Source organism: Herpailurus yagouaroundi, unplaced genomic scaffold (assembly GCF_014898765.1).
Source record: "Herpailurus yagouaroundi ecotype Mexico unplaced genomic scaffold, PumYag 203, whole genome shotgun sequence".
In the NCBI taxonomy this organism is placed as follows: domain Eukaryota; kingdom Metazoa; phylum Chordata; class Mammalia; order Carnivora; family Felidae; genus Herpailurus; species Herpailurus yagouaroundi.
Genome location: NW_024412434.1, coordinates 15286520 through 15299836, shown reverse-complemented (window position 1 = coordinate 15299836; position 13317 = coordinate 15286520). Strand labels below are relative to the sequence as shown.

At 38.3% G+C, this 13317-nt stretch overlaps 1 protein-coding gene across 2 annotated transcripts in view; it reads left to right on the top strand.

Annotated features, from left to right (window-relative positions):
• The window catches only part of PLXDC2 (plexin domain containing 2), a 457733-nt gene that overhangs the window by 407290 nt on the left and 37126 nt on the right, over nt 1-13317 (top strand). For both annotated transcript variants that reach the window (XM_040451269.1, XM_040451268.1), the window contains exon 13: nt 9311-9471. In XM_040451269.1, coding sequence (XP_040307203.1) covers nt 9311-9471 — 161 coding nt within the window. The remainder of the gene's footprint in view (nt 1-9310; nt 9472-13317) is intronic.

Genomic DNA, 13317 nt, shown 5'->3' with positions numbered 1-13317 from the left:
CTCACATATACATACACTAAAGCACCAATCACATAATGAAGCTACAAGCAGACTGGGTGGTGACTGCTGTCCCAAATCCCTCATTTTGATGGAATCAAGCATTTTTTTTTTTAATATGATTTCACGGGAATCTTCTTTAGCTTCCTTTTCCTAAGATAAAAGGTAGCGGATTATTGTTTAAAAAGGATTGTCATCCCCTAAGCTCTTTTAGGCCAGAATATTTTATATGTTTGCCTGAATGAAATTTCACAGCTGCCCTGTAGTAGCACAGGCTGCAAAAGAGAAGCCGGGCCAGCTGTCCCTGCCAGATATTGTCCTCACCGTACATAATGCACTTAGCTGGTGTTCTGTGCACCCATTTTAATATCTTTTCACAGTTCTTACCCAAATCCTTCCTATGGAGATGTCATAATGTGAATTCTGAATGTATTGTCCCAGTGACACATATTGTGGATGATGTATAATAATTGTATAATAGTTCTGATGGATTCTTAATACCTGAATAGTATCGACGGATTCACAAGCGTCAAGAAAACAGTAACACCAGAAGAAACTCTGAATGAAGTCGGGGTCATGATCATGGATGTAGAAATATAAAAGAGTTAAGAGGAAAAATATATGAGCTACAAAATAAGATCAGTTACAAGGGAAATTTCCAAAGGAAAGTCAATTTAGCTAAAAATGTTATCACTTGATTTTCTTCCATTACATGCTTTAGGTTATAAAAGGGTTAGACAATATTCCACAAGGAAAATTGTGTGTCTCTGTGTGTGTTTTTAATCCAAAAATGGAACACTAACATTGTAAGCACTCGTAGTTTAACTTTATTACGAAGTTTTAAAAAAGAGCATTTTGACTTCACGTGTATAAGATTTATGCATTTTGCACAAACTTGTGCAAGACTTTATCTAACCCATGAGCCTCTTGGTCCCCAAAGGATATTAATACATTGAGGAATTTATGGACTGTAGTGTTTGATTTTTTTTTTTTATTTTTTTTTTAACGTTTATTTATTTTTGCGACAGAGAGAGACAGAGCATGAACGGGGGAGGGGCAGAGAGAGAGGGAGACACAGAATCGGAAACAGGCTCCAGGCTCTGAGCCATCAGCCCAGAGCCTGACGCGGGGCTCGAACTCACGGACCGCGAGATCGTGACCTGGCTGAAGTCGGACACTTAACCGACTGCGCCACCCAGGCGCCCCTGTAGTGTTTGATTTTAAAGCCAAGAGAATAGTTAGTTCTAAAGTGAATAAAATTTCAGACCAGGAGTATTTCTATTTTAGTTATACTTTATTCTTGGATTTTAATTACTGGCAAGATTTAACAGTGGGTACAACTCATTTTAACAATGTATTAATATCTTTTTAACATATTGAAGAATTATACTTCTAAATACCAAATATCAGTGTCACCTGCATGTAAATCCTGAAAAAAAAATTATCAGTCATAGAACAAGGGAAGGTAGAGGTTTAAAATCTGATGCTACACTTTGAAGAGACAACCTATCCATTTTTTTCTCTTTTTTCCTCTTCTTTCTTCTATCTTCGTCTTTCTTTCATCTTTCCTCTTATTAATAGGTTATAAACTTTTCTTGGAGAGTAGCAAATGAAACACATTTGCATGAGGTCTTGAATATTTTTAACATGTATTTAACGCTTTTTAAAAATCTGTTGTCTTTGCTATCATGGTAGCTAAAACACACCCCAAGATAGCAGATTGCTTAGATAAACTGGACAGTTCTCACAGTCTTTTCTGTGTGCCAATATTGATCTGCATTTTATAAAGTATTAAAAAGCTAGGAGCTCATAGGTCATTCAGTGGATCAGATGAGAGTATATTATCTTTGATACTATTGATTTCTGTGCTTCATTTATGTTTTAAGTTATGTCTTCAGTAGAGTAGCAAAAAGTGGCCTTGATTTGATAGGCTTTTCACATGTATCTATATACTTCCTCTTTTTAGCTCTGAGGCTCCGTTTTATTGTATCTTATTATCCTTTATCATTAATTCATTTTATTTAAATACACAATTAAAAATAAAAAAGCTAAAGATTTGAATTGTCCTATGCATAATACTGTATGTGTGTGAGGATAAGTCTTTGGCTTTTTGTTCACTTTTGGACATGAATAAAAGAGCATAAGATATTCCTAAGAATGGGGACACCTGGGTGGCTCAGTCAGTTAAGCATCCTACTCTTCTTCATCTGGGCTCAGGTCATGATCTCACAGTCATGAAATGGAGCCACGCATCAGGCTCCATGCCCAGTACGTGTGAGATTCTCTCTCTCCCTCTCCCTCTGTCTCCTTCTCTTTCTCTCTCTCTCAAAATAAAGGGGGAGGGGAGGGTAAGATATTTCTAAGAATAGAATAAGAGTTTGAGTCTTCAGACTAGGTTTCTCGTGACCTTTTGGAATATCCCTCCCAACTCCTCATGGGCTCTCATGAGTTTAAGTTTGTACCTGAAATAGATTCAAGGTTTTCTTTGAGCCAATTCTATATGCCAGTGTCTAATAACAATCAGTCAAACCACAGGAATGAATGACTATTTCTAAAATTGACATCTTTGCCTATTGTCTCTTCTAAAGGATTGAAATTCATTTCAGCCATCTGCCCTCGACATGAATGAACTAAATTTCAATTATGGAAGTTGCTAGCACTTGCTTATACTTTGTACATTTCAATTTTGTATTTGAGGTGATCATCATTTTTAACATAAATGACCTCCCGAATCCTGTTTGCAGGTACCCATGAGTGTGCAAACCCAGTGCCATTTAATGGAGCAGTGATATTAAACTGGAAACCAAATAGTGAAAGAATTTAAAATCAAAACACATCAATGGAGTGATCACTTCATCTCCAAAGTCAACCTTTTAATATGCCATCATAATACTTGTTAGTAGAGAACGCAGCTAGAGTAGAGAAGTAGAAAACTTGCTTAAATAATATGAAAATGAGAAAATAGGTTCTCCAGAAATATTTGTGCAATTTTGACCACTCCATTCAGATGACCACTCTGAAGCATTTGGAAATAGCACTTGCTTGGGACACAAAGATGCCTCTGTAATATTTTGGAATTTAATTTGTTTATTTCTCCTTAAATGGTTTGCCCTAATTATGCCACAGTGTATAGTCATATGCACAGTCATAGATCCCTAAATATTTACTTTGTCTCTTGGCTAGCAATATTTTGAGAGTCTGTGAAGATGGTTTATTTTGTTGCAATCATCATCCAAAACTGTTCTAACATATTTATTTGGCTAGTAACAGACTAGACTCTGTACAGATTTCATTAGACATGAAATGGTGTCTTCACATCTATACCAGCACAGCAAAGGAATGTTTTAGAAAGGAGATTCTATAACTACACCATTATTGAAAATATAAATAAGTAATAAGTGAGAAAGTAAGCATTTATGCCTAAGTAAAGGCAGTGAGAGAGGTTTCAAGATATCAACCTGGTTATGATTTTATATTCTAAAGATTGACAATTTATGTCCTACAAGTCAAAGCTAATTTTACTGACCAGAGCTCTTACTGAATAAAACATGTTGCTGGCTTTCTTTTTTCTTCCTGGGAAGGACTGTCTTTTGCCTGCTGCTTCCTCCACAGGTTCTGGTTCACGTGGGAAGTGGCAGCCTGAGGCTAACTCACAAGTGTCTGCCTCTTCCCTTCCCTCTTCTGCACACACACAAAGAAAGTGAGGCTGAATCTTGACATGCTGCTTTTAAAAGACTACTGATATCAGAGAGAGAACCGGATGCTGTCTGGATGGATGGATTTGGGGGTGCAGGGGATGGATAGATGGAGGGAGGGATGAAAGAATAGATGAATGGAGAACAAACTGAGGGTTATGGGAGGGGTTGTGGGAGGGGGGATGGGCTAAATGGGTAAGAGGCACTAAGGAATCTACTCCTGAAATCATTGTTGCACTACATGCTAACTAATTCGGATGTAAATTAAAAATAAATAAATAAAAAATAAAACAAGTTTTGAAAAAAAAGCCACACACACACACACACACACAAAAGAATAGATGAACGGAATTACACATGGGATTGGAAGAAACATTCAAGGCTTCCCTGCTTGACTCAAGTAGATATTTTTTGCCACACTTTCTCCAAAGCAGCATTTTAAATTAATCCTATTTTCCCATGACATTAATGTATCATACTCTTACAAATAAGAAAAAAGGCCAAGTGCACCAAGTACAACAATACAGTATACTTAAGAATAAAGCCAAACTTGGGGCACCCGGGTGGCTCAGTCGGTTAAGCGTCCGACTTCAGCTCAGGTCATGATCTCATGGTTTGTGGGTTCGAGCCCCACGTCGGGCTCTGTGCTAACAGTTCAAAGCCTAGAGCCTGCTTCGGATTCTGTGTCTCCCTCTCCATCTGCCCCTTCCCCACTCACACTCTGTTTCTCTCTCTCTCAAAAATAAACAAACATTTAGAAAATAATAGTAATGCCAAACTTTAAAAAGCAACAAATGTTAAGGGCAGACACATAGTTTATATGGTCTAGTGAATCTGACACCATAATTTCCCTCAACCTCCCTCATATTAAAATGAAGAATAATATAATAGCCACATTAATTAAGTGCTTATTATATACCAGGTACTCTCCTAAGTACTTTATATGTTTTAGGTGTTTAATTCTCACAGCACCCCTATGGGGTAGTTACTGTTACTGATTGCATTGTAGAGATAACTGAAGACCCAGTGAAGTAATTTATTATAACTTCATTTGATTTTTGTTGGAGAAGTAGTCATTCCAATACCTGTGACCCATTTTCAGTAGCCTTTATTTTTCTTTCATTTTTCTTCCTCCTCTCTCCCACCTTCCCTTCCGACAAACAGGATTTTACGTGCATATGATGGCAGACACTGACCGAAGCCCTAGTCCCAGAGAAGTGACAAGTCAGACACAGCCCCCTGCCTTCTTGAGGGCACAATGTTAATCCTTTAACCATATTGAGGCTGATTTTTCTGTATTTGAAATTACCAAGGCTACTTAAAATTCTTTGCCACAATTGATAACATGAAGTCAGAAGAAATAGCAGTACCTACAGTCCAGCGTCAGTTGAGGGCTTTGTGATCAGAGGCTTAGGGTGTGGACTCTGGGGACAGACTACTTGTGTGTGAGTCCCCATTCCAGTTTTATTGATCTTTTCGAAGAACCAACTCTCATTAACTTTCTCTATTATTTTTGTATTCTCTATTTTGCTTATCTCTGCTCTTGTCTTGATTATTTTCTTCCTTCTGCTAACTTGGGGTTTAGTTTGTTCTTTTCTTTCCAGTTCCCTAACTTGTAAAGTTAGGTTGTGGATTCAAGATCTTTCTTGTTTTTAATGTAAGCACGAACAGCTGTAAATTCCCTCCTTAGCCCTGCTTTGGCTGCGTCCCCAAAGTTTCGGTATGTTGCAGTTTTGTTTTCATTCATACCTAACTTTCTAATTTCCCTTGTGATTTGATGATGACCCATTGGTTGTTCAAGGGTATGTTGTTTAATTTCTACAGATTTGTGAATCTGTTGCTGATTTCTAACTCCATCCCACTGTGAATGGAGAAGATACTTTGCATGATATCTATTTTTTAAACGTGTTGAGATTTAATGTGTGGCCTAACATATGATCTCTCCTCAAGGGTGTTCCGTGTGCCCTTGAGAAGAATGTGTATGTTGTTGTTGGGTAGAGTGTTCTATATATGTCTGTTAGATCTAGTTGGTTTATTGTGTTAAGTCTTTTCCTCTACTTACCTCTTGTCTAGTTGTTCGTTCCAAGATTGAAAGTGGAATATTGAAATTTCCAACTATTATTATAGCACTTTCTGTTTCTGCCTTCAGTTCTGTCAGTTTTTGCTTCATATTTTTTGATGGTTTATCATTAACTGCATACATGTGTATAATTATTATATATTCTTTCTGTATTGAAACCTTATATTTATACATGATGTCCTTCTTTGTCTCACAACCTTTTGGATTGAAAGTCTATTGAGTCTGATATTAGTATAGTTACCTCTGCTCTCTTCTAGTTATTATGTGTATGGAATATCTTTTTACATACTTCCACTTTCTGTCTATTTGTGTCTTTGGATCTGAGGTTAGTATCTTGTAGACAGCATATAGTTGAATCATGTGTTTTTATTCTTTCTGACAGTCTGTGTCCTTTCATTGGAGACTTTAATCCCTTTAAACATAAAACAGTTACTGATAAGGAAGGGCATATTTTCATCATTTTGCTATTTGTTTTCTTTGTGCCTTACAGCTTTTTTTTTTTTTTTTTTTTTGCTATTTCCAGCATTACTGTCTTCTTTTGTGTTTGGTTGATTTTTTGTAATGGAATATTTAAACTCTTTGCCTTTTGTTTATAGTATACCTATTTTCTTTGTTGTTATCTTCAGGATTCTCTCTTTGACTTTGTCTTTCAAAGGTTTGATTAGAAAGCATCTCAGTGTGGATCTCTTTGAGTTCATCTTAGTGGAATACCTTGAGCTTCTTGGATGCTTCTATTCATGTCTTTCATCAAATCTAGGATGCTTTCAGCCATTATTTCTTAAAATATTCTCTCCGCCCCTCTCTCCGTCCCTCTGTCCGGGACATCTGCAATGCTTGAGGGCCCCTTGGCTCCTTTTTCTTTCTGTCCCTCGGTCAATGACTTCCATTGTCCTGTTTTCCAAGTCTGCTGGTTCTTTCTTCTGCCTGCTCAAATCTGCCTTTGAATCCCTAGTGAATTTTTCATTTCAGTCATTGAATTTTTCAGCTCCAGAATTTTTGTTGTTGTTGTTTTCTTCTTGGGTTTTCTATCTCTGTACTGATATTTCCATTTTATTCACACGTTGTTGTCTTGACATTTTCGCATCTTCTTTTGGTTCTTTGAGCATCTTTAAGACACTTGTTTTAAATTCTTTGTCTATTATACAGCCATCAGATCTTTTTTCAGGGACAGTTTCTGTTGATTTTTTTTCCCCTTGAATGAGCCATACTTTTGTGTTTCTTTGTATGTTTTGTGAATTTTTATTAAAAACTGGACATTTGAATCTAATAAAGGGATAACTCTGGAAATCAGATTCTTACCCCCCCTTCCCCAGGGTGTGCTGCTTTTTGATATTATTCTTCCCCCCTTCCCCAGGGTGTTGCTTCAGACTGTCTATGCTGAGGATCAGCCTGAGGTATAATCTTAATGTCTTTTCAGGTCTTTTCTGTGCTATTCCCTGGGCATGTACACTCACTTTCTGATCTTACCCATACATGCAGATGTTTCTGAATGTCCTAGTCTTTACTATCTAGCTCCCAAAAATGAAAGAAAAGGGGGAAATGAAGTGGGGGGAGGGCGAAAAGGGCACTGGCTCTTTAAATCCCTTAGAAGTCACTGAAGCCAGAGAGGGGCAGAGGCTTGCAACAACGGAGGAAGAGACAAAGAACCAATGGCTGCGTCTTTGTGCCTCTGTGATGAGAAGCACCAATCAGTGGCCAGTGCACAGATCCCTGCTAACTGGAGGACAGGTACTTTTCACCTGGCCTGGTTCCTGCAGGCTACTTCAGGAACCCATGTACAGCTGCCTGCCACATGACTGAGGGGTGGAGGATGGATAGCCACTACTGGGCTAAGAGCTGAAATTGACTGAAATTCACCACAATTTATAGTCCGAGCCTTTCTCCTGAAAGTTGCAAGCCTTCAGTAGAGTCCAGAGTTCCAAGATAGTTGTTGGACACCTTCTACCAGTTCAATTGTTGTCTGTGTAGAGAGGTTCTGATACTTCATACTCTTCCATCTTCCCATAATCCTTTCTGTAAGTGAATTTTCATATAATGAATTACTGTTTATATTGTATGTTCTTTCCTTAATGAATGTTAGTTATGTAAGCGAAAGCTGTAGGATTTTGAGCTTTATTAGATTTGGAGAAGAATTACCAAACACCAACTATGGGTCTCAAGCAGAGAATAAACAAACAATGGCAACAAACTATTTATTTGTTTACTTATAGTGTTTTTTTTTTAAGTTTATTTGTTTTTGAGAGAGCACGAAGGAGGGAGGGCAGAGAGAGAGAGAGGTAGATACAGAATCTGAGCTGTCGGCACAGAGCCCAACATAGGGCTTGACCCCACAAACCTGATCATGACCTGAGCCAAAGTCAGACACTTAACCGACTGAGTGAGCCAGACACTCCAGCAACAAACATTTAAGAGATGGGTAGGAAAAACTGGAAGGTCGTGTTTCTTTGGTTTATCTGGAATTCTGTTACTTCGTATTGACCACACATTCTGATAGGCAGTTGTGTTTGCTTTTTATTAACAAAAATCTAAAATAAGAGAGATAAATCAGTGCTTAATAAATGGGATTTAATAGATAAAAATAATTGTTTAAAACAAAGACACAAATTAGTAATGAAAAGATTAGGAATCACTGCTGTAGAACTTTTATGAATATTAAGTAATTTTCTAATGTTTCAAAATATCAACCATAGTATGCACAAAAAACATAGTTACCTGCTGCACATTATTTAAATACCTGAGTAGTCATCAAAGATTGCAGAATTTTAGAAGAGAAGACTTTAGAGATTTGTCTTATTTGCTTGACTGACTTTGGGTTGGATAATTATTACTTTAGAAATTTAATTTTTTTTCCTAATTCTCTGAAGATGGGTATTACAGTGGAAAACATCTTAGTAGAAGTCTGATAAAATGACATTGGTTTGTGGCATAGTGGATGGAATATTTCGATATGCTGTGTGTTCCCTTCAGATGGAGATAAAACTATTTGAGGGTTATTTAGCATCCATCTGTTACACTTTTAGAGAGCATTTCAGTTTAAAACAGATTTTGAAAATTAGCCTTTGAAATCGTGTATAGACTTTCTGAAAATGCCTGTCTAGCCCACCAAAAGAAGCGTGATACTCTTCAATTTAAAATTTCCAAAAGAAAATGACAGAGGCTTTCAAAAAGTAATCAGTTTTTCCATGGGTAACAGTGCCAGTGGTTTAATGAGAAAAGCCAATGTTAAATTTATTATATAGTTAATTAGAGTTTTAGATTTTCCACAGTACTTTCAGAATAAAGGCTATTAATTTTGTTTATTGAACTATAAATTAAAACACAGTTACAAATGTATTTTTAATCATTAATACTGTGGCTTTTCATGGCCCAAATAAAGAGCACCCACTTTCTACAATCGGTGTTCTGAAGAGGAAAAGTTGTACAGAAAGTGAAAGAAAAATTCTAATGGTACTTTATTAAAAATACAAACATCCCCCCCAATGGAAATGCAAACCTATGAGAACACATGAATGTTCTGACAGCCGTGCCACTCTTTCAGCTTCTACAGATGACAGTGCAGCCGAGAAGAAAGGGGGAACCCTTCATGCTGGCCTCATTGTTGGGATTCTCATCCTGGTCCTCATTATAGTAGCCGCCATTCTTGTGACAGTCTACATGTATCACCATCCAACGTCAGCAGCCAGCATTTTCTTTATTGAGGTAAGTGTCAAGAATAACACATGAAAACCACGCTGGTTGGTGAACTCTGTGCATTTGCTCACACCACCTGTATTTCATATTCAGCTCGTGATTTCTGCATTTTGCAGTCGCAAGCTGGCAGATTTCACACATGCATGCCCGCACGCGCACACACACGTATTGATAGATTGCTTTCATATGATAAGTTCACTGATCTCAGGAGCTTTTAAAGAAATAAGCCCTCTTGCTTTTCACAGATCTAAAGAAATAAGCCCTCTTGCTTTTCACAGATCTAAGGAAAAATCGAAACTATAACTTTTTTGTCCTATAATACCAAGTATGTTAACCAGCTGTTCTCCTGATCCTAGAAGGAAATTCAGCATGTGCTTACTTCGCTTAAATATGTGGATGATTAGGGGCGCCTGGGTGGCGCAGTCGGTTAAGCGTCCGACTTCAGCCAGGTCACGATCTCGCGGTCCGTGAGTTCGAGCCCCGCGTCAGGCTCTGGGCTGATGGCTCAGAGCCTGGAGCCTGTTTCCGATTCTGTGTCTCCCTCTCTCTCTGCCCCTCCCCCGTTCATGCTCTGTCTCTCTCTGTCCAAAAATAAATAAATGTTGAAAAAAAAATTTTATTTTAAATAAAAAAAAAAAATATGTGGATGATTAAATACTAATTGAGTATTAGTACTCCATACTAATTGAGTATTCGTACAATACAATAGGGTAGGCCTGCTCTCAAGATGCTCCCAAGCCATTTAGGGAAAATATAGCTTTCACTACGGAAGAACAGTTATAACAATAAGATAATGGTATGTGCCATCACCATTTTGTGTAATGTGTGTATATGGAGATATTTACATATAAATGTGCACGTGCACACACACACACGCTCATACAGACACAAAGAGAACACTATGCTGAATTGGTGTTCTGTTTTCATGTACAGAATGTAGATTTAGTTCCAGTTCCCAAGAACAATCAGGTAGGAGGACCAAGCCAAGCTCTGATGACCAGAAGGCCTGAAATTGGGATGCCAGGAGGCACTGGGTAAAGTTCATGTCACATTCCGTGCCCCAGACAGTTGGAATTCCTGGGACCCCACCTGTGCAGCCTTCATTCCAGCCTCTTAATGGGGCGACTCCTATTCCAACCCCAAATAAATACTAGAGCAATGAAGGAAATATTCCCACTTAGAGTTTCAAACCTATAAATTTGAAATCTTTTCCAATTCATTGGGTGACGTACAAAAAGGTGGCTTAGAATTTTGTTCACTTGTTGGGTGAGAAATTACAATAAATTTTAAACTAAAGAATTACCTTTGTCCTGTATAATAGGGAGAGATGTGTGCTAATGAATTAAGTAATTGCTCAGAAGGCCTACATGATCTTCAGCGTCTGTAGAATAAAGTGCAGTCTCCTGAGGTCAGCCTTCAAGGCCTTGGCAGTCTGTATCTTGTTTACCATTTCGATCTTTATCTCATGGTTCTTCAACCTGGAGGTGACGATACCATCATATTTCATGTTGTGCTCTTCTCCATACACACTTCAAATTTTTAAGGCCGCATAAGCAAGACATTGCTCATTCTGTTTCCTCCACCAACAAAGCCCTCTCCACCCCAATTCTTAAATTCAGGATCCAAACAGGCTTCAATGCCCATAACCATCTCTCTGTCTGGACAGCTGAGCATAATCTCTCGTCCTCCTCTGAAATTCCATCCACAGTAATTCATCCGTGTCTTTCTATAGCATTTACCTCTCTGTTTCACATTAGAAATAAATACGCGCATGATTTGTTCACCCCCACAGACTTAGAAGTTCCTTAAGATTTGGATTAAATCACAAAGTTTCTTTCAAATAGGTATTCTATCAATATTTTCTGGAAAAAATATCCTTTGACTTCTCGAACTTCAGTTCAAGTTTCACAATTATGAATTCCAGAAATGGTGTCCTCATTTAAAACCAGAATAATTGAGAAACAGCCACATGTTTCATTTCGTTGGAAAGCTGTTTTTAAGTTTTGCCAACATGCTTTTCATGGAAGAAAGCCGAAAACTTTCCCAGGTCGTGGATGTATTCCTCAAACCCCTGACATGTGACTCGCTGCCAGCCTTCAGTGACTAATCAGATATCAGGCTGCTGCTATAACCCCTTGTATGTTTAAGCCTTTTAATGCACTGGGAAGTTTATTTTCTGACATTGTAATAAAGAAGATTCTGTGAAATACCTAATGGCGATGGCATTGGTGGCAAATTGCATAGGGCAGAGGGCCTAGTTCACGTCAGTTCACGGCAATCCCCGTGTGGATGCAAGGTGAGACTGTAGAATAGCGAAAGCATGGTGTTTTGTTTTTTCATTTGGCATTCATCTTATAGATAATTTAGTTCTATACCCTCATAAACAAAGGAAGAGACTGAAGCTCAGAGTGGGGCAGTGATTTCTCCAAGGCCAAAACGCCACAGTTTTATAAAGAACCCTCTTATCTCTCCGCACTCCAATAAGCAGACTCATTCTGCATGTTCCTCGGTTTTTCTCCCCTCTGCCTGTTTCCTTCCCACTAGGGTCAAAGGCCAATTCCTACTCAAATCCCTTCCTCTTCAACACCCCTGCTTGCTGTCCCCGTGTAGCTCACCGTGACTGGTCAGCAGGTGGTTTTTGAAGATGATAATCATAACTTTACTATTACTAAAACACAAATGTTGACAAACTTAAAACACAGATCCCTGGTGACTGCACAGTTACTGACATGCCAGATCCAGGAATTTGAAAGTTCTGAATTACTGATTAAATTAGAGGCTTTGGCACATAAAGAAATTGAGTTTACCAGTATCGTGTAAATTGCTTTTCATATTCTTCATTATTCTGCTATCTACTTTTTAAATGAAGTTGATGTACTGTCTCGCATTGTGAAAACAATGCTGTTCATTATAGAAAATTTGCAGAAATGGAAAGAAGAAAAAGTAGTATCATTTATAGTCTCAACACGCAGAAATAATCACTATTACTATTTTATTTTCTGCTGAAATTTTTGTATGCATAATTTGATGTTTGCCCACATAGTATAACTGTGATTTCACTGAAGTGCAAACGGGTATTTTTTTGCACTTTCCTGTTTGTAAGCATCATTGTGATGGCTGTATACTATTCCATTCAACGTTCATTCAGAAGCTTTAGATTGATTTGCCTCTTCTGCTGTAGAGTGGTATTTAGAAAGTACTGAGGGCCTGACATTGCCAAAAGTAAAAAAGAACCTTATTTCACCCAATTTGACTGTACTCATTTCCTACTGCTGCTGCAACAAATTACCACAAACCTAGTAGCTTAAAAAAACGCAGGCTTATTATCTTACAAGTTTGGAGGTCAGAAGTCCAGAATTAGTGTCAGCGGGCTAAAGTCAAGGTGTCGGCAAAGCTGGTTCCTTCTAGAGGTTTCAGGGGAAGTCGTTTTAATGTCGTTTTCAGCTACCGGAGGCTGCACGCATTTCTTGACTCCTGGCCCCTTCTAATCATTCCAACCCCTGCTTCTGTCATCACATCTTCTACCAACTCTAAACCCCTTGTCTCCTCCTTGTAAGGCCCCTTGTGATTGCATTGGGCCCAGTTGGATAATCCGGGGTAATCTCCCCATCTTAAACTCCCCGATTTAATCCCATCTACAAAGTTCATTTTGCCACAGGAGGTGACATTCACAGGCTTTGGCTGTTAGGACGGGGACATCGTGAGGCTATCATTCTACCAACCACAACCTGCATCAAATGTAAGATGCATCACACACTACCCATTAAACTGGTCCTCGACCATAAGACACCTTCCAATTATTGCGAGATGTGATCCAGTGTATTTCTTGTGTGTTTCACGATGAAATCCAGACTG